The following is a 26,769-nucleotide window of genomic DNA, read 5'->3' as shown; positions in this document are numbered from 1 at the left end:
GATTTTTGCTACTGCATCAGATCTAGGTCAGATCATCGGATGGTTATAATGGAAATCATACGTATGGGAAACTTCAGCTCGACCCAGTAGTTCTTAGTTAGATAACGTCTAATTAATTATTGCATATATTTTTGTATAGAACATACAACTTAATGATTTTGGTATTTTCAAGGGAGATCATCCAACGGCTCATCTTTATACGGTGCACGAGTATGCGCGGAGTTGCAACTCTTTAATTTCATAATAATATTAAGATTGGACGGCAATCCAAATCGACCGAAGAGAGACAAGTATATAAATCCCGTTTTTTCTTACTGCTACGAACTTGTCAATTACAAAAAAATAATGGCAGAAAACGTCCCCGAGCCCTTGGGCTGTTATCGTCCCTACTACTAACACAAGCTCTAAGCTTAATTGGAGGGATAAATAGAAATGCTAGTAATTCGTTCAAGACACTTTGCTTATATTCCTTTATAAAAACCAAATGATTTGTAGGCTTCACCAGGGTTCGAACCTGGGATTTTAAGATCTGTACACACATACAAACTCACAAACATTACAACAATAATATAAATCATATGAAAAATAAAACACAAAATTCATTATCACATGAAGGCGTACCCTTTTTATTTTTAATTAAATACGGTTTTATAAATACAATTTTTCATTATACACTAACAAACGGTGGATGTCGCTTACATACTTCAAACATTAAATTGAGCAAAATGCAAGCAGATTCATTACAATTAGGTCATTAGACACACTTACAACGCCCAGGACAGTCGACTTGACGCACGAGTTGGCTTCAACAAATATCGGAATCAATAAAAAAAAAAAACAATTCGATACATATCAACTTTTCATTTGCAGTCTAATTTTATAATAAATAACCTCTGCGGTGTTACCATTATACAATTTATTAATTTAAATAAAATCTATAGAAATGTTATTAAAACTTAATAATCTATCAGAATAAGAGAAAGCTACAATTAAATTGCAAGGGCCGGTAACTTCATTACCGGACCACACAATACACGTCTCTTTATTACGTTACAAATAGATTGCAATCAACAATTTCTAATCTCATCACAATACAGAGTACATGTTGATTAATTTTTTTTTTTTTCGTCAAATGTTCTTAGATTATATTGAAGACAATAAAAAAGGTTTTATTCAATTTTACTATTTAATCATTATTTCTCAAACAATATATGAACAATTTAAATTAATTATTATCACTGTATATGCGTATAATCCGACCTTTCCCTGCGGGTATTGCAAGTGTTGCTATATTTTAATACGTATAACTACAAATTCGTTTGAACAGCGTTTTGAAATTCGATGTTCAAGTCTCGTATATATTTAAATCTATTTTTAAAAAATGGTAACAAAATGAGTTTAATCGAATCACAAAGTTAAAAGTTATCAAAAAAAAAAAAACAAGTAATTAAACATGAATATTTACATAGTAATGAAAAATTTATACATATTATAATTTACTTTTACACAAGGCACACAAAACATTAAAATATTGTCTATGGTAAAAAAAAAATTACTAATATTAACTAAGAATGGAAACAGTAATCTCTATTTCAAGGGCAGTGACGATCATCAACTCGACCATCGAATTTCATCCGTAATCGCCATCTGAACAATCAATATATGGCAATATTTCCTAACATAGGTACATAATGCGTATATAGGTACTATATATTTAATTCCTAATTGGAACGAGGTAACTATTTTCATATATAATTTATTTGCCTTTTACTTTCATATCACACTGTTACTGATGATATCCACGCAAAAGTAATTTTTTTCGATGGACAGTATTATAAGATATGTTAAAAAACAATGACAATCAATCGTATGTGTGAACGATGCATTATACCAAACAAAGTTTAAGTATTTTATACGAATATTTCTTAGCTTCGTGTTTCGTAACTTATTAATTATATTATAGAAAAACAAATTATATTTTATCTGGACGTATATAAGTAATAAAAATAAATTAATGTATTTTGTTTATTTACTTTAAGTGTTGAATTAGTGAAAGTATGTACATGTTACGGTAATCAATTTTTTTTTATGGTATATAAAGTAATTATTAAGTACATACCAGACTGATTGGAGTCTTTGATGTAAATTAATTATATAATTTAGTAAACTATTTATGAATTATAATTAATTATAAATTAAATTAAAACATGAGATATCAAATACTGTTTCAAGTTTATAAAAATGTTATTCCGAATCTGGTATCAAGAAATAGTAGCAAGCTATATAAATATAATAAATTAATAAATACCTTTTTTTATATGAATCGACTATACAGTTTCATTTTGAAACCGATCTTGTATTACGTGTTAACAGGACGATGTGAAAAAGGTGCCATTAAATTACATTCTAATAGTAACTAGGGAAAGCTGTGTAAACATATTTCGTATAGACCGGCAAAAAACCTCACCTGTCAATTTTCTAGGTTTTGCGCGATGACACGATACCGAAATCGACCGAACAAAAACTGTGAATAGACGATCGAATGCAACTTGAAATTCCTTTGTTCAAATTTCGTAAGGAGGTTAGGTTATAAAAGAAAATGTATCTCTTAATAATAATAATAATGTTCTTCACTGTCGCTTCCTGTAATATTTTTAATGCAATCAGTGAATTCACCTGTGCTAGTTATAGATAAGTAATACCGCAAAACGAATTCGGATTTCGATTTAAAGTAATGTGAGCCAGTGTAAATATAAAGGTATAGTCGATACAATCCATTTATCACCTGGTTCACTCATTTGCCTTCTTTTTATTATTATTCGAGCAAATTTTTTTACAATTTTTGTTGGCTGAAAAGTGTTATATAAATTGTTGCGTATATTTATTTCTCACTCTAGAAATTGAAGCCTCAATTACGTTCTACAAAATCAAAAGAATCCATCTTATTCGCAATTCGCATCGTCACGCCAAAATAATTTTTACTTTTAATTGAACTTTGAAGTAGTATTTGATATCAAAGGAGTATTTACTCGATCAGTAATAGTGCACACATACTTTGCACAATTCTAGTATAAAAATGTCAATAGCCACAGTGTTAATGTAGGCATAAATACAGAATTATTTAAGCTCGTTCTGGGTAACTGATATATTCCTATAACACTCATAACTTGGAGTCATCGTAATATCAGCCTTCGCTCAAAGACATAAGGAATATATTAGTGGCAGTGTTCGAAATATTTCTAAATTCATTTTCAGGGCATCATAGTTTGTAAACATAAAGGTTTTATATGAAACATTCTTTATAAAAAAATTACAGTAATATTCGAAGCCCTCGTTTTTACGATTATAACAATTCAATTAAATTATTAATTAAATAAATTCAATTAATATCTACAACACACAACTCGTTTTATGATGAACCTAAAAAGCCAAATTGTTTATAATCGATATAATATTTTCACAACCCGTCACTATTTTTTATTTATTGTAAAGTACGTTTTAAAATCTTTTTTACTATTGTCTATGTTAGAAGTATTTTAATTGATTTTTATTTAGTATATATACATTAGAGTTAAGTTAATTATTTTCTTATGTTATATTGTATTCTAGTTTGAAACAAAAATTATCGTATATCATGTAATTTCAGCATCTTGCCGAGCATTCGACATTAATTGGAAAAAAAAAAGTTTTAATTCGTTCGATATTAAAAGCGAGATTGGTTAAACAATTATGTCTTCTTCTTTCGAGTTTCAAATCAATGACGACAGAAAGAGATAAAGTGTTCGACTAAACACCCGCTTAACTACATTTTTAAATTAGACCGATATTCTATAACACCAACAATATTCTATGATTAAATCAAGAAATAAACATAAACTATATTTTAAATAATTTACAATAATATAACGCATGATGCACACACAAAATTAAATCGTACAAAAAACTCTACCCTCTAATTACGTTGTATAGTAGTGTATTCTGTAGTGACTTACTAATGAACAAAGAAAATAAATTTGCTATCAAACTTTATTAGTGAGGGCGTTAATCTTCAACTGAAAAAAGATTCATAGATGAAAATTAGCATAGTTACTCCTGTCGCAAAGCAAACACAAACTAAGAAAGGATTTTTGGAAATTTCAACTTCGATAAATGGGAGGAGTAATTTTGTGTGAATTTCACCCGTGCAAAGTAGGGGCGGATAGTTAGTTTTAAATAAGTGAAATTTTATACATACTTAGAAAAATTATATAGAAAAAGTGACAAAGCAATAGACTTCAGAAACTACAATTTAAAAGCTACGTGTTAATGTTTCAAACGCACGCAACAAACACGTCTACACATTGATGGCAAAAATGATACAGAAGTTTAGTATAATTTTGACACCTTTATCTCTTAGAAAGTTTGGGTTACTTTATATTTTGTATAAATTATAATGGCATGAATACACATAGCTATATTAAATAATATTTACGGTAATGAAGTTTTGTTCACTTTGGTCGTTTAAAAGCTAAGTTTATTTTTTTTAAATTCGTAACATTCTAACCAAGGCGATAACAAATGATCGAAATATTCTAATATAATACTTTATTCTTAGATTTTTATTCCAATCCTAACATCCATTGAGACTTTACAACACTTATCACGTATCACAATTTGGCTGTTTAGGTGATGCTAATCACACCTTATAACTTTATATTCGTGTTATTCGATTTATACATAGTCGATGAGAACATTTCGAAATTAGAACACATAAAAACAGTTTTTTTTTTAACGACAAGGATATGGTATTTAATCATTAGTGCAACCAGACCAAACAATATAAAACAAACTTTTTTTCTAATTATTCTCTAGAACCTTCCCTAACTTTAATACCTCGCTACATAGATTCAACATATACTTTAACTTTCCACATTAACATGGAATGTATTATCCCGACACAATGTAACCTGTATCGAGAGAGCCTTCTGTCAAAATCTCAATTTTGTCACTATTCAAAATTACTGGTCTTTCTTAAAAAACGCTTTGGACGGCTTTGAAAAATTTAAAATCCTAGTCTATTAACAAGTAACCATAGACAAATAACATTTGACGTTGTGACGTAATAGTGCTAGTAGGTTTTTATTACATTAAATCAATTTTAGTCTCATGACTTATAGCTGAGAGTTGTAAAAGTTTTGTTTTTATAATCTACTTTTTTATAGAAGTTAAAAAATACAATAGAAGAAATTTTCGTCAATGTTATACGTCTATGGGTCATAAGGGGGACGCTGTACAGATAAATTCTGGTTAGGAATACAAGTTGAGACAATATTGTCAGCACTCATTCGTATGACTTTTGACTGAAGGCTTGTCGACTTTCCTCGCTCATTTCCTCGCGAGCTGCAAGTACCTGGCGATAATCGTCTGAAGTTCGTGCGGAAGCTTCGTACGGTCGTATTTTGTGGAGTACGATCGTACGGCGCCTGCTAACTGAGCGTACAGGTCCAATAATGCTTCAAGGCCGATGTTCCGTAGCGCTTTCGCGTTCTTATATAGAATGTTATCTAGTTCAGTCTTGTTTATCAGTACCTTCTCAGCATCTGCAACAAAGAGCATAGGTTGAGAGTAAATATAAAAGAATAAAACTTCGAAATAAGTTAAAATGTCGGTTACCATTTTGATTGTTTTTACCGTAATCATAAAATAAAATATATACATGACTATTGACAAATATTACTGTATTTGCTATATTTAAATGAGCGAAAGCGTATCACAGTAATTGTAATCCATGGCGTTATTATTTTAGATAAACAAAAGTAGGTGCTCACCTCCACTGGTTGCCTCGTGACCTGAATTTCTTTTCTTTGGCGATGATTTTGTTGGTGACTTCTCCGTTGATTTGGCAGGGCTGCAAAAAAGTCAAATATATTAAAAAATGAATCGCTTTTCGAAGCATTTTTAATGTGTGTTATTTTCCAATTTTGTAAAAATTTACATGACGGTTACCGTTAAATCGTAGTCAAACATGATACATTTTTTTATATTGAAAATAGAAAATTTTAATGTAAAATATCTATTGCATATTAAAATAGGCTAATAAAGTTCACTTGAGATTAAATTACTGAGATTGCTGAATTATTAACACTAACATAAATTATAAAATCAAAATAAACTTGTTTGAAGTAAGTTTATAACTAATACCTTAGAATTGTTTTCTAAAATAATTTAAACATAACAGTTAAGAATGTAGTGTACGAGATGAACTGTTTTGTTTGATCCTACATAAATCGAGAATTTAAGAAGTTTTTTATGGCTTGTTAATACTAAGTGACAAATTTAAAACTATGGTCCTCTTATGGAATCTTATATTATGTGTTCCGTTTGACGACCGAAGTCCATTACGAGAGAACATCGTCTTTCTTACTCTGGTCGCTAGATGTCACTACTTTGTCGACACGTACGCGCCTGTAGCGCCCAATCTGTGACTAACTAACAGCACTAAGAGAGTCACCATTTCGAAGTCATTTTTCGTATCATAATGATAATAATGATAGTGCGTTATCGATGCTTTATCAAAAACTGCGAGCCAATTAAATCCATCCTAAGCAATTCGAAGATCACGCATGCACGCATAGCGTTCAGGCAGAGACCGCCCGACTTTGCTGAGTCTTATTATTATAAGTTTATCTTATTTCCCGAGTTTGCAATAGTATAGCTGTGGCAACGTGGCCAGGCCGCACCTGTCGAGCACGTGGTTGGCGTGCGGGCGCAGGTCGAGCAGGTCGTCGCAGTCGCGCGGGCGGCGCAGCGGCGCGTCGTCGTCCGAGCCCGACGAGCTGCACGAGCTGGCCGGCAGCGGCGTCGACGTGATCGGCTTGTTCTCCTTCGACTCCTCGTCCGTTATCGCGATGTGCGCCTCCTTGTAGCTCTGCGGCACCGCGTTACAATTTTTTACCGATTCATGATTATATGATATACGTGCATCGAATTATATGAAATGTATGTTGACCATTATTAGTGCTCTAACTTACTTTCTGTGACGTCCTCTGCCGTTTCACGACCAGGCCCTTCGACCAGGCATTAATCCGTCTTCGCTTTCGTTTCGCGGAGTGTGTATCGTTTTTCTCTCCGTTGTGCGGCGTCCGCACCACCTTGCTGTCGTCGTCCGCTGTCGTATCGAATCCGTCCGCTGTAGTAACACATTTCACTATAAATGCTGCTACATAAACATCGATCTAATACTGTAGTTATTATATTAGAATATATGTACATTAAAAATTCCGAATGTCATAATTTAAACAGTCCCGCATAGACAAATACGACCAAAATACATATTATCGTCCATATCCTATCCCGTGGATGTCCCGACACTCACGCAGGTTGGAGGCGGTGTATATGAAGTCGGGCAGGTCGTTGTCGGCGGCGCCCTCCTCGCGCCGGCGCCGCGCGATGTCCTGACACTCGAGCTCGAAGTCGCTGTCCATCTCCACGTCGATGAGTGCGTGGGCGTGGTCGCGCAGCGAACAGGCCTCGTGCCGGATTTGCTTATCGGACGATGTTCTGTAACGACGTGTTATGGAAAACTATTGAGAAGATCATTTTATTTATTTAGATTGATTCACCTCAGCTGTCAGTAAACTTTACATACAGTGTCGTCGTCATTCATTTTTATTTTGATTTAAAAAAAATTGCAACGAAGCATTCAAGCTCAGCTATGTAAAAATTATATTAAAAACATACAATTGAAATCACTAATCACTGATGTTTGCAAGAATTTGACGTAATCAATCATCCAGTTCGGACTAGATCCACTGTACTATCGATTTTACGTCATTTATCAGAATCTATTTTAATGATTATTTGTGACGTCTACACTATCCAAACGATGTGAAATAACAAGCATAGACAAAACAACAACATGCAAAAAAAACTCTACCCGACCTCTAAAATTATGTACTTCTACAAAAGGTTAGAGGATGTAAATTTAACACACGCTTACATTTCGTCGATATAATACTACTTATTATCACAGTTTATTCATACCTAGACATCCCTCTAGCCCTTTGAATGGCACCAGGAAATATGGAAAAAATATAATGAAAAATTAATATTCACACAAATAATGATGATGACAAGAAAAGATGACAAGTGCTATATGATATATTTAACACTTTCGCATGCAAAGATGGGGGCACATTTTTTTACAAATGAGATAGAAAAGTATGCAAAATGATATCAATGATATATTGTAATTATGATATTTTTAATGTCAAATATAAAATGATCAAAAGCATGAATGATTAAATTAAAATAGGCTCCAAAAGTTTAACACGATCATAATAATACTGACTCCTAAACCCACTGGTGTTACGAAGTATACCTAACAAAAATAAGAGAATATCTTGTTTTTAACTATATTTTAGACCGCAATGGTTTTGTTCATATGACCCCAAAATCGTTACACCTTACCAAAATATGATTAGTTCAATTATAAACACTCCATCGTGAGGAGTAAACTTACAAAATTTTTGAGGAATTTCAGAAGTATTTCAAGTAACACTTAAGTCACGTGGTATTCCTTAAGTATATAGTAGACATATTACATAGTAGAGGTATACATATATGACAAGGTGCATCATCTTATATAGCATTTAAAACGGCAGTGCCAAGTGCATTTTACTCGTAACAATATAAACATTCAAAATTTTAGTTTACAAGTCTGAATTATAAGAAAAAATAATTGTCAAGGCTTTCGTTCAAGCCTGCTTCATACAGCAAATTTCATCAAATTCAGTTCATTGGTTTAGCCGTGACAGAGCAACACACAGACAAACATGAGTAACTTTCGCATTTATAATATTAGTATAGTGTAAACCTTTAAAATTATTTTAAATAAAATATTTATAAATAATCGTTAAAGGCTGTATAGCTTCTAGCTATTAAGTTATATTCAATCACAGAATTATATAAATGTAATGAATACTTCTTGGTTTGACACTTTTATAAATAAAGAATAAAATTTTGAATTGGACATGGGAATTGTTAATCTGGGTTGAAAAACGGAAGATAATGGATGATTGTAACAAAAACTAGAAAAATAAATATTGTAAACTATATTAAATATTGTTAATTATTTGACGTTCCTATTTACTTGAAGCTGGGCCTTCAATAGATTGTATACCCATGACCAACTTTACATTTATATATATTTTGGCTGATAAAGTACCGTGATGACTAAATAATACCATACCTATCCGGGTTATATTCTAATGCATTAGCACATATCAAGTCGACGTCATCAAGGAATTCCTTTGCACAATTGTACTTGTGCAGATCCACCTTCGTCATAATGGTCTCGAGGTCCATAGGCTGCTTTATGATATCGAGATAATCCGTCACCTGGTGAAAGCAAACAAGCAGTTGATATACTTTCTGTGATAAACAAAAGAGATTAAGATTTTTGTCCCAGTGATTATGGGACGATAGCTACACGTAGTTGATCGGTTATGGTCTTATTTTGAAGAGCTCCATCCATAGATATGTAGAAAATTAAAGAGGATTCTTGATTGTAATTTACTAAATTGTTACGATTTAACAAATAATAATTATTTTAGAGAGCGGAAAGAAGTTACTAGCCGGCTGGAAAGCGGCGATATGGCTGAATAAAAAAAAAAAAACAAATGACATGCGAACAAGACGTCGTCAGTTTATAATGAAATTAAATCAAAACAAAGCCTGTAATAGGTTTCGAAATTCCTAAAAATCTGTTGAATAAACGCAATTTAAATATGATAACCTAAAGCTATTCCAATCACAGGAGTGAATTGAAATGATATAATTGATCGAAATCTTATATCTATCTTATATCTAGTATAAGAAGTAAGAAAAGTGTTGTAATATAAGTAAAGATGTTTTAATCAGGAACTGTTTTTGATGCATTATATAGCAAAGCTATTCAAATCGCATACTATATGTAAATCTAAGGTTTTATCTTTTTTGTTTGGTGTTTATCTTTACTCCTTCTTCAATTGGAAAAGGGTATAGAGTTCAGTTAATTGTATCCCGACACCAATAAAAAAGATAGTATTAATAGTAATAGTATTGCTTTACAACTTAGTATGAAACATATAGTTAATGTAAATTTTATGGCCGATACCTCTTCTAAATCCACCGGTTTGGTGAACTTATAAAAACGTCTATTCGAAGCCAATTTCCTACAGATATCGCGTAGAAATATTCTTAATTCTCGCAGCTTGTAGTCCTCCTTTCGCTTTCGTCTAGCCAATTCTTCTTTGCTCTCTCGGGGAGGAGGCGGTGGTGGAGCTAAAACAATTTTATTTTCAATTTGTAACATTTTATAAAGTATTTTTGTTTATTCTATTTATTTAATTTGTTTGCTTTTCTGTTAAAAATAGTACTTTTAACACACTTACCACGCGGTAAAGGCGGTGGCGGTTCAGTATTTTCAATTACCGGTGGCTCCAGGGGTGCTTCTGTGATAATGGGCTTTAAAAAGTTGATAACTTCCGAAGAAGTGGCTTCACGAACCCCATATATACAGTTTTTGTATGGTGGAAACATTTCTTGAAGCTGAAAGAAAGCAAAGTTAAACTAGTCAATAAAGTAACAGTACGAACATACTGATTCGTCATTCTAAAATGTTTAAAAATATATGATCGAAACTAAGCGTTCATAATATATTTCATCACTACCAATATCTCAGTATAACGGCTACAAAAATAGTGTCTCATAGTCATCAGGCAAAATAGTATAAAGCTATTTTAGCTATACAGTATATAGGTACGACAGTCACAAGAGTCGGCACCTGCGGCGGCAGGTCGGCGTCGGGCGGCGCGGTGGCCAGCAGCAGCGTGGCGTCGCCGGCGGCGCGCGTGCGCCACAGCTGCAGCAGCAGCGCCGCGCCGCTGCCCGCGCTCAGGCTGCGCCACACGTCCAGCACGTCGCGCACGAACAGGATGCAGCCGCGGTCGCAGCGCCGGCACTCCGAGAACAGCTGCGCGCGACGTGTGGAACATATATATATCTATTCTATCGGACTGATTTTGATGGCAGATCACCAGTTTTTAAAAGTAAAAAGTTACTCATAAATGAATAGCATATGAAATATGACAAGTACTTTGAGTTCGTGATGACGAAGATGTCGTAATGATTTCGTTGATCAGATGGTAAACTATACAGTGATACTGCACGAGAATCAGCATGTTAAGAACAGAACATGGTCAGTGCTCCAGCTGCATCGCCTCACCGATATGAGCGCCTGCTCCTGCGTGTAGGCGAGCGCGGAGTGTAGCGCGGACACGCTCAGCTCGCGCACCGGGCAGTGCTCCATCTGCGCCAGCAGCGCCGGCGCCAGGTGCGTCTCTGCGCACTCGCCCGACAGCAGCAGCACGTTGGAAGCCGCTGGTGTGTCCATGTTGCTGTTTAAGAAAAAAAAATTATAATAATCCTCACCCTTGGCTTACCTACTTGGTGGTAGCATTGATACGGCTTAGCACGCCGCATCAATGCTTAGTATATATTTATCGATTATATCTCGATTATATACATATGTGCACTTATCATTTACAATAATTATTATGCACCACATTACTTTAGGTCTTTATTGTTTCCTTAACAATTGATTGATACTTATTCGAACCAAATGCTTAAATTTGCATTTATACTGAACAAGCACAATTCGGAATTTTTATTTACATTATTTTCTTTTTTGACACAATAACAAATGTTAAGAAGGTATAAAACATCATTTGTCAATCAATAATGGATATCATAGCCGTCAATTAAATGTGAAATGTCATCATTATCAGGTGTTCGGAAGTCACTCGTTAAAAAATACATGAGCAGCTATTTACAAATTTTGTATTCTTTATTCCTAATTACTGAAAAATGTAACAACCAGAATAGTGGACACGAATAGCTAGGAAAGCAATGTAACGACAAGACACGCGGCACTCACTGCGCGGCCGCGCCGACGGGGAAGGGCTCGTCGAGCAGCGCGGCGGCGGCGCGCAGCTGCGGCTGCAGCAGCGGCGCGCAGTAGTGCGGCAGGCGGCGCGCCGGCGCGGGGCCGCTGCGCGCGCCCGCCGCCACCAGCCCCGCCACCGCCGCGCGCAGGTCGCGCACCGTCACCTCCACCTGCGAACCAAGTGATCATCTTCGCGTTTGGTCTCCACTACCACTTGCCGTCGCGTGGAGTGGAGTCGTATGCCTTCACTTATATTATTCATTCGTGCAAAGTATTTCATTAAAACAAATAAATGCGTTATGAAGCAGTAAAATGTACAATCGATTATATATTTTATTGTTGTAATACTAGCTATATGATGATATTATATTATGCATACTATGGGATTAACGAGAACCAGATGTAATATCAATATTTTAAATTGTTATCTTAATTAAAGTTTATTAAAAAGTACTTACATTTTTGGGATCGATGACCAATGCGTATTCACTATCGTACACTTGTGGATACACTCTCCTGAGCGCTTTTAATACTGCCTCCGAGCACAATGCTTTTAAATCAGATCCTGAAAAGAGAAGAGATAGTAAATACTGCTTAACTCTTGCATATACATATGTATATGAACATTACTAACTTATGATAAAAACAAACCCACAGGAAGTGAATTTACTTGGTGGTAAAGCTTTGAGCAAACCCATCTAATTAGCAGTAGTCCTTAGTATTGTTGTGTTCCAGTTTAAAGGGTGAATGAGCCAGTGTTGCTACAAACACAAAGGATGTAACATATCAGTTACCAAAGCTGGTGGCGCAATGATTATTAAAATTTCATACGGCGCTAATGTCTATGTGCATTGATGACCTCTTACCATCAGGCCTATTGGCCAAACCGACTATGACGTTTATCAAACATATTACTTACCCCCATATCCATTCGTGATATCGGCGATATGATTCAGGGTGTCTTCGCTGGGCACCGGCGTCCAGTCCTTGGTGTATATCTCTAATATATCTCGCCTGGCGGCTGCGTGCGGCGGCGGGAAGTGCAGTTCGCGGTCGAAGCGACCGGCTCTCCTCAACGCCGGGTCGACTGCGTCCAGACGATTCGTTGCTCCTATTACTACTACTTCACCCCTAGGAATTATTAAATTATATTAAACTAACTGAACTTGCTATAAAAATTTATAATATAACGGTTTTACATAACAATAAAACCGATATTATGTGCCGAGAGGAAAACATACAGCATTGCTGTGAAGAAGCAGTCGTATACTTACTTTAATCTGTGGTCGATTGTTACCTTACACAACTTAGTTCACCTGAATGACACTAGGTGGCGTTAGTTAACCAGGAAGTGCGCGGGAACCGTCGCCATATTCCTTCATAGTCTTCACCAGGAAGTACTTTCTGCAATGCTGTATGTTTTCCTCTCGGCACATAATATCGGTTTTATTGTTATGTAAAACCGTTATATTGATGTGCCTTCCGGAAAACATACAGCATTGCTGTGAAGACGTGTTTGTTATCTGCTGGTGAAACATGTATTGTTTTTAAGCACAACGCTATGATGAAATTGATAACTAATAAAATTGATAAATTATAAACAACTGAAATGTAAAAATCATTTTAATGTCTTTAAATGGTTTGAAAAATACAAAATATGTAATATAACATTGTTGTCTTTACTATCCTGGCTTAAGAAAGTATTGTAGAATTTCGTGAGATTAGAACGATGACATTTGATAATTAAATTTATGATATATGAAATAATATATGGTTGTCCTTCCATTACTTACTATACAAACAAATATACTCATTAAAATTATTATCATTAGTTAATTATTATTGTTATATATATATACATATCTATATATATAATAAAAAATCAATTTGGTGTAAATGTTTTGAAAAAAGAGTTATGACTAACTTTAGTTTCTATTATACGACAGTAATGATTAAAGAATGTGCTGGATGATCTCCAGTTTCCACGTGATAATATCTCATCAATCGATTGATTATCTAACCACCCCAGAGAAGCTACTGCTGACCTACAGCTTCCCGGAGGTGCCCTAATACCACTGTCCTGAAGAACTGTACGCACCCAATTCCCGATTACAGTTCGAGAGGCAGCCTTAATATCACCATTGACAGTGATGAAAAGGTTATTTAAATTGATATTGCTAGTTAACCGCCTAGTTTGTGTTCTTTTTATGAGTGATCTAACTAATGTGACGGGACATATGTTTTGATCATCATGTTTAGAGAGTTTCCATGCGGATTGGCGATAATTGTGAGTGTCCGTTTTAGATCCAAAGGCCGGTATTAAAATGATGCTATCTCCGTTATCCTGGAAACTCTCTGTACAAATTTCTAAAAGGGTCAGATCGTGGATTCTTCGTCCCGAGGCCAGCAATAGAACTGCTGCTGTCCTTCGTGACAAGTCGAATAAGGTGTCTTTAGAGGGGTTAGCCGATAGCCAATTTAGGACAATGCGAGGATCCCATGTAAGTGCTTTCTTTATAGCCTTAGGTTTAACTGTTCGAATTGCTTTAAGGACATGTTTGATAATGAAATCGGAAAATGTTTGATGTTCTACGTGTGGGCCACAAAATGTCATAATTGCTGATTTGTGCACCAGGATCGTGTTGTATGCTAAATTTTCTCTTAGAAAAAGCTGTATCAGAAATCTAGCTATATCGGTAGACTGGGGAGTTTTTGGGTTCACCAGTGAGCTGGAGCACCAAGCTAGCCATCTCTTTATGGCAGGAAAATAGGTAGTAAGTGTTGATTGTCGCCAACTCTTTCTTAATAATTCTTTTTCTTCTACAGCCCAGTCTTTTATTTGTTCGCCCCACCCCCAATTTTCCAGACCTTCAGGGCTAATGTTTGCACTTGTGGAGGAGGTTGCGATGTTGTCATATCTATGAGCACTTCCGAGAGGTTCTGTAGCTCGTGCGGTGGCTCTAGTGCCCTCGATTTCAGGTCTTGTAGCCAGAACACCTGAGGCCAGTCTGGGGCCACTACAAGATAAGTTCCCTTGGCGTTGTTCAGATGAGCTAACACTCTGGGTAATAGGCTGGGAGGTGGAAAAACCCAGGCAACCCGATAATTCCAAGGTTTGCTGAAGGCGTCTGTATAACATGCCGATCGATCTTTGCAGTCTATTGATACGTAGTTTCGTACAACAGCTGTATTTTTTGACGCAAACAGATCTATTTCGGGATACCCCCATTTTTGGAAGACTTCCGCTGTCGCATCGGGTATCAGGTGCCATTCTGCCGGATGTTTTCCTCGGGATAATCTGTCCGCGATTATGTTGTACCTCCCCGGGAGGTAATATTATGCTGACAGCGTTATTTTGAATTTGTCCGCTAGTTGGAGAAGTTTGAATGTCAGTTCCAGCAACGCTAAAGATTTGGTTCCGCCTTCTTTCCGGATATACGCTATCAGTGTTCGATTGTCGGATTGGATCAGTACATGTGACTTTACTAATATTTTTGAGTTCATTTTGATAGCCGCAAAAACGGCGAATAATTCTTTTTTGTTGCTGTGCCACCTCCTTTGGTAGAGTGACCAGCTCCCTGACATCACTTTCCCATCCAGTTGAGCGCCCCAACCCACGTCTGAGGCATCCGTTGCAAGGAAGTGGGTAGCTGGTTTTTTGTGTATCGGTAACGAGTGATGTGTGGCTCCGCGCCACCACACCATCTCTCGATAAACATTCTGAGGGATACGTTGCACTTGACGGGGTAGTTTCTTGTCGAAGCGTCGCAAGAATATTTGGGAATTGCGACAGTGTAGTCTGCCCCGTGGAATTACAAAGTTGGCAAAGTTCAGCTGCCCCAAAATTGTTTGTAATTGTCGTAGACTCATGTGTGGCTTTTGCATAATCTGTTCTAGGGCGCTGTTGATGCATTTTATTTTCTGATTTGGTAAGACCATTTTGTTCTTGGCCGTTAGCCATCGTATCCCTAAATATTCCAAGTCTTGTGTTGGAGTTAGGACCGATTTCTGGAAATTCACTTTCCAACCCAACAGTTCCAAGTGTCTCACGGCCTCCGCGGCCTGAAGACTTAACTTGGTTCGGTCTTGGTGCACCAGAAGAAAGTCGTCTAGATAGACTAGCACTCGACAATCTTTCGCACGCAGGGTCTCCGCGATCCAGCATGTGATGGAAGAAAAAAGGTGCGGAGCAGAAGCTAGACCGAAAGGTAGGCACGTCATCTCGTAAATACGGTTCTGATAACTGATTCTGAGGAAGGGTCTGTGTGATTTTGCCATAGGGACATGAAAATAAGCCTGCGAAATGTCGATCTTTATCATCCAGTCTCCAGGTTGGAGAAAGTCTGGCACATCTGTATGGGAAATCAAGTGAAAGTGTTTCGTTTTTACATATTTGTTTAGTTCCCGGAGATCGAATATTGGGCGCATCGATCCATCGCTTTTCTTCCGGAGAAAAAGTTTGGAGATGAAACTTGGAGATTTTGCCCGGACTTCTTGAAGAATATTTTGATCCACTAGTTCGAGAATTACTTGAGTCATGGCAGGAGAAATTTTGGTTGCATACTGGTCCGTTATAATTTTTGTAGGCCAAACAAGGGGGGGTTTTCTGAATAGGGGTATACGGCATCCCGTGATTGTCATCATGATAAATTTGTTTGCATCCAAAGCCTGCCATCTGTCTTTGAACTGTACAAGGCGACCCCCCTTGAATGATTGGGGAGGATAGTCATTTTTTCTTATCTCTGTTACGAAATGTCAAGTTTTTAGTTTGCTTGTTGTTGTCAGTTTTGTTTTTGTATGTTTGCTTGTTTTGTGGTTTCTTATCTAAACTTTGATAATAATTGGCCTTGGTGGAATTGTAACTTTTAGATGTTGAAGGTTCATTAAGTCTCCTTTTCAGACTAAACTTATCTTTTGGTTTGAATGTTTGTGATTGTGACAACCAATATTGTGGCCCTCCGAGGGACTGAATAAGCGACAGTAGCTTTGTTTTGTCAAAAAGAGATTCTTCGCTGGGTGGAATATTATGAAGAGCAGTTTGTATACTTTTATTAGGTATTTCTGATATGAGTCGTGAACGTCTAATCTCTACACATTCCGCTCGCTTGCCACAAACGATTTGTAGTGTGCGCTCCGAATTTTTGTAGGAGGTGGAAGATTCACCGAACGTAGCACTCATTTTATGAAATAAATTGTCGCTATTTAGCTCGCTTGGGTTTTTAACAGCCCAATCTAGTATTTCTTGTAAGCCTGATTGCAACAGCTCCTTTTGGTATAACAAAGCATTGGTCAGTCCCGCAACAAATAGTTCGGTAGGGGCCAAAAAGTCTTTCCCTTTATTAAGGCAGCACAATTCATCATTGATTTTAAGGTTGCAAAATCCCGGAGATGCAGTGACTTCAGCCAATGCTTTATTGTATCGCACGTGTTGCCATAAGGGTGTGTTAAAATGATGTAACTCTTTAAGTTGTTTTAACCTATTCCCGTCGGCGGGCTTCATGCATTTTTTGTCATCAAACTCTGTCTTATAATTTCCTAGATCTAAAGTCTTTGTTGGCACCGAAGGGTTGGTTAAAAAAGAACTAGCATCTTTTACTTGGTCTGTGTGCACGTGACTACTGGATTTGTTGCTATCAGTCCCACATTGTTGATGCATTATTAAATTTGTGAGAAAACTGACCTGGTCATATAACGCGTCGATTCTTGGATCGACCGTTACCTGGGAATCCAGCCGGCGTTTCTTGCTGGGAGTACCCTCACTTTCGTTATCGTCGCTTGAACTGCTTGAATTCGAGGTATCGTCATCCTGGCAGCATTCATTTTTTTCGGTACAAACATCACCCGAAATAGGCAAATGCGAGTCACTAACTTCCGCGGTTTTATTCGAAGGGCGATCCATAATTAGAAAATAAATCAACTCAAAGTTCGAAAAAATACAATATGTTATGATTTCGGAAGCACTTAGTTAGTTGTTCACTGTAACTGAATCACTTTAGAATTATTTTTTACGAATTTCGACCAACTTGGCGAAAGTACACAACGCTATGAAGGAATATGGCGACGGTTCCCGCGCACTTCCTGGTTAACTAACGCCACCTAGTGTCATTCAGGTGAACTAAGTTGTGTAAGGTAACAATCGACCACAGATTAAAGTAAGTATACGACTGCTTCTTCACAGCAATGCTGTATGTTTTCCGGAAGGCACATCAATATTATAGATTTGGCAACTTTGTTTAAGTAACCGACAGGTTAAATTATAATGATTTTATGATTTTTGTATTCCTTAAGAAACAATTGACCGATAGAAACTTCCGCCACCTTTTCACATCCTAGGAAACGATTTTCGCTATAAAAATCTAACTTATGTCCTTTACTGGGTCTTAAACTATCTCCATACAAAATGACATTTAAATTGGTATAGCGGTTTAAGCATGAAGATCTAAGAACAGACCGAGTTACTTTTGCATTGATAATATTAGTATAGAAGTATAGATTGAATATATGTACATACATTTTATTTTTAGAAGATCTCGAGTTTAAGACATCATTACACTTGTTATTTTACCCAGTAACGCACTTTAGTTCAAGCCATAATCATTATATCTAATAACATAATACTATGTAATATATAATGTATATCAAATCTACATTTTCGTATGTAAATAATACATTTAAAAAAATAAGAGGTGTTTGTTGCCCCTCATAAATTACTTTTTATCAGTCTGCATGACTTCTGATACCTTATTGCGTGACCAGTGTATATAATATATGGTCAACATCATTAGTTTGCAAAATACCATTAAAATATAATCTTCATGGACATGACTTGGTATTCTAGCCTTCTGATCGACATCCTTAGGAATGCTTTTGCTGGTGAGTTGATTCCCCGATAATATACATACGAGTCGTTGGTTTGAATCGTGAGGTTTAACCGACCGCGGTACGAGATCGCGTACAGCGACACACAAGTACAAGGAGCAGACCTCTCGCACACGCCGTCCATCTCGGCCAGCAGCGTGCCCACGACGCTGGTGTGCACCTGCTCCTGCCGCACGCTGCGCACGGGCGCCAGCGCGTCGATCTCGTCGAAGAAGATTATCGACGGCTTCATCTTGTTCGCCTGAGCGCACGGAAAGTCAGATATCAATATTGATATGCAGACTGCACTGCCATTAATCGTACGGGAACTGATATTTCATTCCAGTAGCGGGAAAAAACTGATACCTATCTGTTGCAGCGCCGTCTAATCCCACTTTCATTATATTCAATTGAAAGGACCTATTTACTTAACCATCAACAATTTATGCTCTGCACGGCTTTCAATAAATTATTTTTATTCGCCACAAAATATTTTTAGTGTTCTAGCTGTTGCAAGTTTACAAACAGTTCAACGACATAAACGAATTCACTTATAATTTCGTTTACAATATGAACCTTTTCCAAGAACTTTTCTTCCGATTTATATAATTTAACGATTTAAGAAATATACATTACATACCTGTTGGAACAGCAACTTCAAATGCCTCTCACTCTCCCCCACCCATTTCTTCAAGCAGTCCGCCCCTTTTCTCATAAAGAAAGCCACTTTTCTCCCACCGACCAATCTGCATTCGTTAGCCAGAGCCCTCGCTAGTAAAGTTTTCCCGGTACCGGGCGGACCGTGAAACAGGACACCTTTGGCCGGTCGAGTTTTGAACTTATCGAACAGTTCTGGATACATCAGCGGAAACAGCACCATTTCTCTGAGACATTTTATGTGTTCTTCTAAACCCCCAACCTAAAAAATATAAAACGCATAATAATTTCGGTATTTCCTTAGTTATCTAGAAATGTCAGTTCTCGCCAATGCGAATGGGACACTGAAATTACCCCCATAGTTCACTTGTTAGCGGTCAATTATAACTACTGGTATTGGCCATGTCCCAACAAAACATAAGAAATTAAAACTTACCGATGAAAACCTCACACTGCCATCAACTTCTATTGGTTGTATATCTCTTAAAGCTCTGTCAGTTTTCTTATCATCCATCGACTTTGATTTTTGTCTGAAAACATTAACATAACGACATTTTCATTTGATAAATTTCTGTCAGTTCAAAAATCAGACGACTTTGATGACATCATCAAGATGACAAGCAGAGAGAAGGATTACAGGACATAAATTGGTCCTCTAATTGACTGCAGATGCTCAAAAAAACAATGCTTTACTATTTTTACAAATTGATCGACTTGGTGGTAGGACTTTGTGCAAGCCTGTCGGGGTAGGTACCACCCACTCATCAGATATTCTACCGCCTAACAGCAGTACTCAGTACTGTTATGTTCCGGTTTGAAGTGTAAGTGAGCCACTACAGGAACAAGGAACATAACGTTTGTGGCGCATTGGTGATATAGGGAATGATTAATATTTCTTGCAACGCCATTGTCTATGGGCGGTGGTGACCACTTATCATCAGGTGGCCCATGTGCCTCGTCCGACTACCTATATCATAAAAAAGACATGGCTTAATGAAGACATGGAAATGATGGTAGAAAGAAGCCATAATCAGCTACATGGTTTTATTAATTACAGCAATGACAACAATTATTCAGATTTATTTTAGAAAATTTGCAATACTATGGATGTCAAGAGATTTGATTGCAATTCCTAACATTTTTCATACGACACTAACTATCAGAGTCACTCCAGAAAGGAATTGAACTGTACATATTATATATAATATATTAATACACATTTGACATTTTAAGAGTTTCTTACATTACAAATAATCATAATCTGCATTATTTTATTAAAAATGAGACTTTTAAAAGTAACATATTTTAATAATAATAATTTGTATTTCATATTGTTAATCTTTGACATCAGATTAATAATTTGAATGAACTCAATAATGTATAAATGTAAATTTTTCTGTTATATTTTAATGTACATTGTAGGAATCTATACATAACAGGATTTATATTTCTGTTTAATTTGAATATTAAATAATATAATAGCACTTACAGTTAAAAGTGAATTTATGTGACTTATGGACTCTCATTTTGTACAATTGTTATACTTTTTTTAATAATAATTATATTATAATGTGAATAAAAAATTTTTTTTTTTGTTAAATGTTTAAATGATTTTTTTTTTTTTGTTATATTTAGTATCATTGAAATGAGGAATTTGTGCCTTTTCAAGGTAGCCAGTGACAGTTAATTTATTGTGATAAATTTTCGGGGTAGTTCTCGGAGGTCACTGCTGGTCGCTAGTAACTGTTAGTATGTTACTGGAAATGTTATTATATAACTTTCAATCAAATGGTCCATTTAATATTCAACAAGTTTCCTCACCTGCCCTTCGTCTTATTTTTCATAGACACATTGAGATCTTCTTCCGTGTCTGAACTAGATGTGCTGCTACTGGTGCTGCTGTTTGATGGAGATTGAGCTAAAATATTCAATATTTTTTTTAGAAAAACAAACAAATTTATATTTTATGTAACACTAGGTATTACCCGTTCGCTTTTATTTCAAAATAAGGGAGTAAGTAAGAATTTAAAAAAAATAGCCTTTAACCATATACGGATGATCCCGCGATGATTGCTTATAGTATAAATCATACAGATTATTCATCCATCCATGTGATTAACGCACGATGGAAAGAGTCATGGCATGTATATACATATATATATATATATATTCGAATAGTACATGAATAGATGATTATAATGACGGGGGCATTTCTCAGAGAAATTGAATTGTCAACTCTACACATCCTTTCCCCTAGCATTCTTGCGTCGTCGTTTTACCCATAGCGTTTCACAGCAAGTATTTAATCTTTGATTTGCATATAGAGATAAAAATATAATAATAATTAACGAAATGAAGTAACTCACATCGGATCGTTTTCCTTCTAAGTAACTTTGGTTTTCTTTCTCTCAGACTGTAAGGCTTTTTCCTAATAGTAAAGGTTTTGCCTGGAAGAAATATCATAATTCAGATTATTGCTCATATTTTATTTACTCGATTGACTCACAAGTGCAATATTTAACCTTTAGGTCGACTTCATCATTAGACCATATCTTAGTATTTTACAGTAATGACGTCACAGCGATTACAGACCTCTGGGCCGGGCGTCCCCCGCGAGCTGCACGAAGGCGGGCTGCGCGCGCGTGCGGCCCGAGCGCCGCGGCCGCAGCGAGCTGCCCGACTCCGACGACGACGACGACGACGACGCTGCCACACACAACCACTCATTCCGTTATCCGGACACGACTGTCGCCCGATTGGCCGGTTAATCCGGAAAGGGTAGAAAAAAAATCGAATTCGAGCCAGGAACTATAGGCACAGGGAACATGTTACGATCCCAAGGTTGTTGGTGCACTGACGACGTAAGGGTTGGTTCATATTTCTTAGAGTTCCGATATCTATGGGCGCTTATCGCTTAAGATTAAAAGTGTTAGGTATCCTCTGTCCTTTTCTGTAGCCCTAACGTTTATACGAATTTCATGATGATCGGTTAAGTAGTTAAGACGTGAAATCGTAACAAACGAACTCACTTTCTTATTTAAAATATTAGTTAGGAATTTGAGAAGCAATTCATGAACAAGATATTTTTTTAATTTCACCTCAAAATAATAATCACTCATTTAGTAAATTTCACAAAGATTACTGGAAATTTCATATTTTATTACAAAAAACAACTCTATTATATTTATGAAACCAGTTATTATAAAATCATGATTATCACATACACTTAGCAAAATTTCGAAAAAAATATATGTTTAAACGTCAAACTGACAGATACATAAATACAATATTACTTTCAATATCGACATTGACAGAAGCATTCAAAGAGTTTGACTTACCAGATTCTTGGTGTATATCAACTTTTTTCTGACCACGTCTTCCTCTACCTCTCGTTGATCGAGCTGGGCCTTGGTTACTGGTTCAAAATTGGTTGGTTGGTAAAATTCTAATTAATATATGTATATACATATCAAAACTTACTTATCTTTTTGCCTAACCCATAAGTTATTTATAAAAACAACTCGTCAATACAGATGAAACAAATTAATTAAAAATACAAATGGTCCAGCACATAGTTTTTTTTTTTAATCAGGCAGTTCAGATACTGCCTAACCACTAGACTACTGGGCAGTCAAATTAAGGAAATTTCGGTATTGTCAGTGTACTGTGATCACAGATATTTTACGCATACATAGAAATATATTACGTTACACATCCTGATTAAAAATAATATTGGTCAAACCTCTCACTGTCCCTATCTTCAATCTTTTCTTCATCCTTAGGTTTTATCACTTCCGTGTCCATCTTCTCATTTACCAATTTTTCCTCAACCGGTTTTTTCTCAATAACAGTCTGATTGCTTTCATCGTCAGTATCTGATTCTGAAGCATCCTGTAAGAAGAAAAATTAAACAAAGTTCAAGTATCAAAATTGCAAAGGCAGCTAAATCGATCTGCAAAAAGCAGGAATACCTTTATTATATACAGAAGGTATGAAGCCTGTGGGAAGTACAGTAGACATATGGTACATACTACAGTATAAATATGTACATCTCCTACAGTTATTATTGACACTATATCAACTTTCAATAACACTATGGTGTCCAAAACTTCACACCACGAATTATAGTTTACATTTTATTGGTGGCAAAAAATCTATCACATAATGTCCAAGTTGTTTCTATGATAGTTTAGCTAGACAATACATTGAATGAAAAAATTTAAAGTTCCCAGATCATATAAAAGTTAGTATTTGTTAGATAACATGACTCACCACTTCTTGATACTTTGTAAGTTACTTTTTATATAGTAAATTTTTTATAAAAATTCTATAATTGAAAATTTTAAATGATCTATGACATAAGTAGTACGTATAAGTCAACATTGTATAGGCTTTGAAACTATATTCATTTAAAAACAAGGAATTTATATAAAAAGCTGTGTTAAGTAATTTATATTGTTACTCTGTATACCTTTTTGTTTGTAAATCTTGCTGAGGTTCTTCTCTGGCGTGACAGCTGTGTGTCCTCGTCTGTGTTGGTTGGAGCATGACTGCGAGTCTGTGTTAAAATAACAAAAAGCATTTTACCATTTGTTATACGTCACCTTTTTTACGTTTTAATAGAAAATGTAGTTAATAATAATCCAAACATAATTAAACTTTTATAAGGAATACAAATTAATGAAAAAACTATACCAATTTCTTAGTTTCTCTAGCTTCATCTCCTGAAGAAAACTCATCCGATGAACTTGTTCCAGGAAATCCATACAAATCTGGGTATCCTTTGACTTTCAATTCATTAGTGATCCAGCTTTCATTAAAATTATGATGCAGAAGTTTGCGCTTGCGACAACTTCTTCTTACATCTGAAATATTTAAAGTGTAAATAAAATAATATTTAAGACAAATTTCCTTGTGAATCAAAACAGATGCAATTATTTCCTGAAAACGAACTAAATCTAAAAAGGTCATAAAAATAATTTTAAGAGATAAGAAGCAAAAATTAGGACTACCAAAAAGTCTACAAAAAGTCTAAAATATCAATTAATAAAATGAAACCTACATTAAAAGAACTGAAGGTGAAGGAAAACATCGTGAAAAAAACCAGCATGTGTCATACAAATTCTGCCACATTCCCAACCAACCAACACAATTTGGGGCAGCATAGTGGAATAAGGTCCAACCTATTCCTCGATAGGAGAGGAGGCCTTACAGACTGATACTCTTTTTAGTGCTGTTATTATAAATTAAATTTTAACCAACTTTGCTGTATGGGTTTGTCTTCACTATCTTCCATATAATTCTTTCTTGGTCCACGATTACGTCGAATTTTCATACTTCTATTGTTAGAATCATTTTCATCAGCAAAGAACACCCTTACTTGACGAGATCTACAAACAAAATAGTTTCTATATGGATCATATATACTTAATAAATAAACAACACCACTTAAACTATGTTTAAAACAACCAATTACAAATTATTAAGGATGCATGAAAAAATTACATTTTGTATATATGAAACAATATATAAAACATATATAAAACATATATAAAAGAATAGTGTTGCATTATAAATAAAGAAATATTAATCAAGAACTATTTAAAGTACATAATAAAGAAGAGATATTAGCAAATTGGATGGAATACTTAAATCAAAAGATTGTTTAACTTTGCTCTTTCCACAATTGGAATAGGCTTTATATACAGTATGACAGCTAACAAAATAATACATATACCTTCTGGAATATTTTTCAGGTTCAGTGTCACTTTCAGGAAACATTATCGTACGAGGCATTTTGATCGCTCGAAGTCTACTGCGGCTGTCTAGAAGAAAAAATTTAAAATAGTATAAGCAGTTTTACAAAGAATAAATAAAAAACAAATTACAATAAGAAATAAATTTTATCACTAACTATGCTAAAAGTCACAACCTAATTTTTTATTGACTATAGGATAAAATATGTATAAAATAAAATACTTTACAGAAACTGTGATTCCCATACAGTCTTTTTGAGACCATTCTGCAGTAACATGTTCTTAATAAATTTTTTTATTTAATTAAATCTATTACGATACTAGATTTGTTGGTATAAACATGAACACTTACATCTGGTTGGCCAGCGTTGTATTTTCCTTGCAACCTTATATTGACTACTTCTTAACTCCCTTTGGGACCAATTTGATGCCTATAAGAATATACATACTTGAACAACATATTTGTTTTGTGCCTAATAGTTGTACTACATCTACAATTCATACACATACATTAAATAATATATTATCAATTATTTATTTTTCTTAATAGCAATCACAACCACATTTTTCATTGAAGCATTATTCAAAAATCACTATTTATTTGTAAATATAAATAAAAGAAATATTGAAGCTTGCATGCTTTGATCTAAAAATAATTGGAATCAGTGATTGATAAATAAATACAAGAATCAGTCCATATTTCACTACTCACACTAAATCATAACAATAACTAATATTCTTATTGAAGTTGCATTAATCATATTCTAGTCTCATAATGAAACTAAAAGCTATCAAAGTTCATGCATATCATGCACTCTTAGAAGTACCTACTGAGGAAAATGGGGACAGGAAGTTGGTACACAAAGAAACACCCATTCAGACACACTAAGCTTGGTGCATATGCATTAGGGGACAAATGTATATCATTCATAACTCATCACCTTCTCATCAGACACGCTGCCAACGTGGTTTATTGAATAATTTCCTTCGTCAACCTCCCCATTCTCTCCGTTACTACGTCGGGTTTTCACCATTGCAATGACCGTCTATTATGTCGTAATATTCATTCAAGATCACAAATTGATTATGTAACTGCTTTAAAACTTTAAATAGAATCCAAAAACGAAATATTAGCCACACTCGATGCTTGAAATAGAATGAAATACGACAAAGGACGAGCGTTATCTTCCGCACATGTCGTTAGAGAGCGCCATGTTAAGCGGATGTTCGCAAGTTCCTACGCTTACAATAAATCGAAGAATATTAAAATCATTGATTAATTTACCATTAAGACATCTCTTACCTCGCCTAAGAAATCATTTTCAATACACACTAACTAATGATCTTTATACCCAGCTATCAAAAATTAGACTTTTGAGACTATTTCACGTTTGCGATGTTTTTATTGACAACTGTCAAAAATTCCCGCAAATTTGACATTCATCGTTAGTTATTGGATACTTTGTACGGATTGATTTAGAAGGTATTGTTTTAATAATAAATGTAATGGATAATGTAAGGTAATTATCACTA

The 26,769-nt window shown here is 35.3% G+C and overlaps 1 protein-coding gene across 2 annotated transcripts; it reads right to left on the bottom strand.

The window, feature by feature from the left end:
- Window positions 1-598: 598 nt before the first annotated feature.
- LOC125069702 (ATPase family AAA domain-containing protein 2-like) lies at window positions 599-26,641 on the bottom strand. 2 transcript variants are annotated; one of them, XM_047679250.1, is made up of 28 exons: window positions 26,540-26,634; window positions 26,178-26,282; window positions 25,589-25,667; window positions 25,218-25,305; window positions 24,743-24,870; window positions 24,176-24,345; window positions 23,952-24,038; window positions 23,223-23,371; window positions 22,819-22,895; window positions 22,073-22,186; window positions 21,847-21,927; window positions 21,302-21,398; window positions 19,917-20,010; window positions 19,464-19,742; window positions 18,949-19,085; window positions 12,885-13,096; window positions 12,424-12,530; window positions 11,957-12,135; window positions 11,246-11,417; window positions 10,805-10,993; window positions 10,413-10,569; window positions 10,136-10,302; window positions 9,230-9,378; window positions 7,355-7,539; window positions 7,011-7,168; window positions 6,720-6,907; window positions 5,808-5,887; window positions 599-5,579 (listed from the first exon to the last, which is right to left on the bottom strand). In XM_047679250.1, exons 2-28 carry the CDS (start codon window positions 26,268-26,270, stop codon window positions 5,365-5,367), a joined length of 3,831 nt encoding a protein of 1,276 aa, XP_047535206.1. In that variant the 5' UTR covers window positions 26,271-26,282; window positions 26,540-26,634; the 3' UTR covers window positions 599-5,364. The 2 variants fall into 2 exon arrangements, with proteins under 2 accessions (XP_047535206.1, XP_047535207.1); XM_047679251.1 differs by lacking the exon at window positions 26,178-26,282 and having other exon boundaries at window positions 26,540-26,641.
- Between the last annotated feature and the right edge of the window lie 128 nt (window positions 26,642-26,769).

The sequence above is a fragment of the Vanessa atalanta genome, chromosome 16, assembly GCF_905147765.1.
Source record: "Vanessa atalanta chromosome 16, ilVanAtal1.2, whole genome shotgun sequence".
NCBI classification, from domain to species: Eukaryota; Metazoa; Arthropoda; class Insecta; order Lepidoptera; family Nymphalidae; genus Vanessa; species Vanessa atalanta.
The sequence above is the reverse complement of the archived record's forward strand: the minus strand, read 5'-3'. Positions and strand labels throughout refer to the sequence as shown.

Excerpts from the sequence above, each read along its gene's own strand:
- LOC125069702 (XM_047679250.1), bottom strand. The coding sequence starts at position 26,270 with ATGGTGAAAACCCGACGTAGTAACGGAGAGAATGGGGAGGTTGACGAA. Across the intron at positions 10,303-10,412 it reads GCCACCGCCTTTACCGCGTG|CTCCACCACCGCCTCCTCCC; the intron begins GTAAGTGTGTTA and ends AAATTGTTTTAG. Across the intron at positions 9,379-10,135 it reads AACCGGTGGATTTAGAAGAG|GTGACGGATTATCTCGATAT; the intron begins GTATCGGCCATA and ends TGCTTTCACCAG.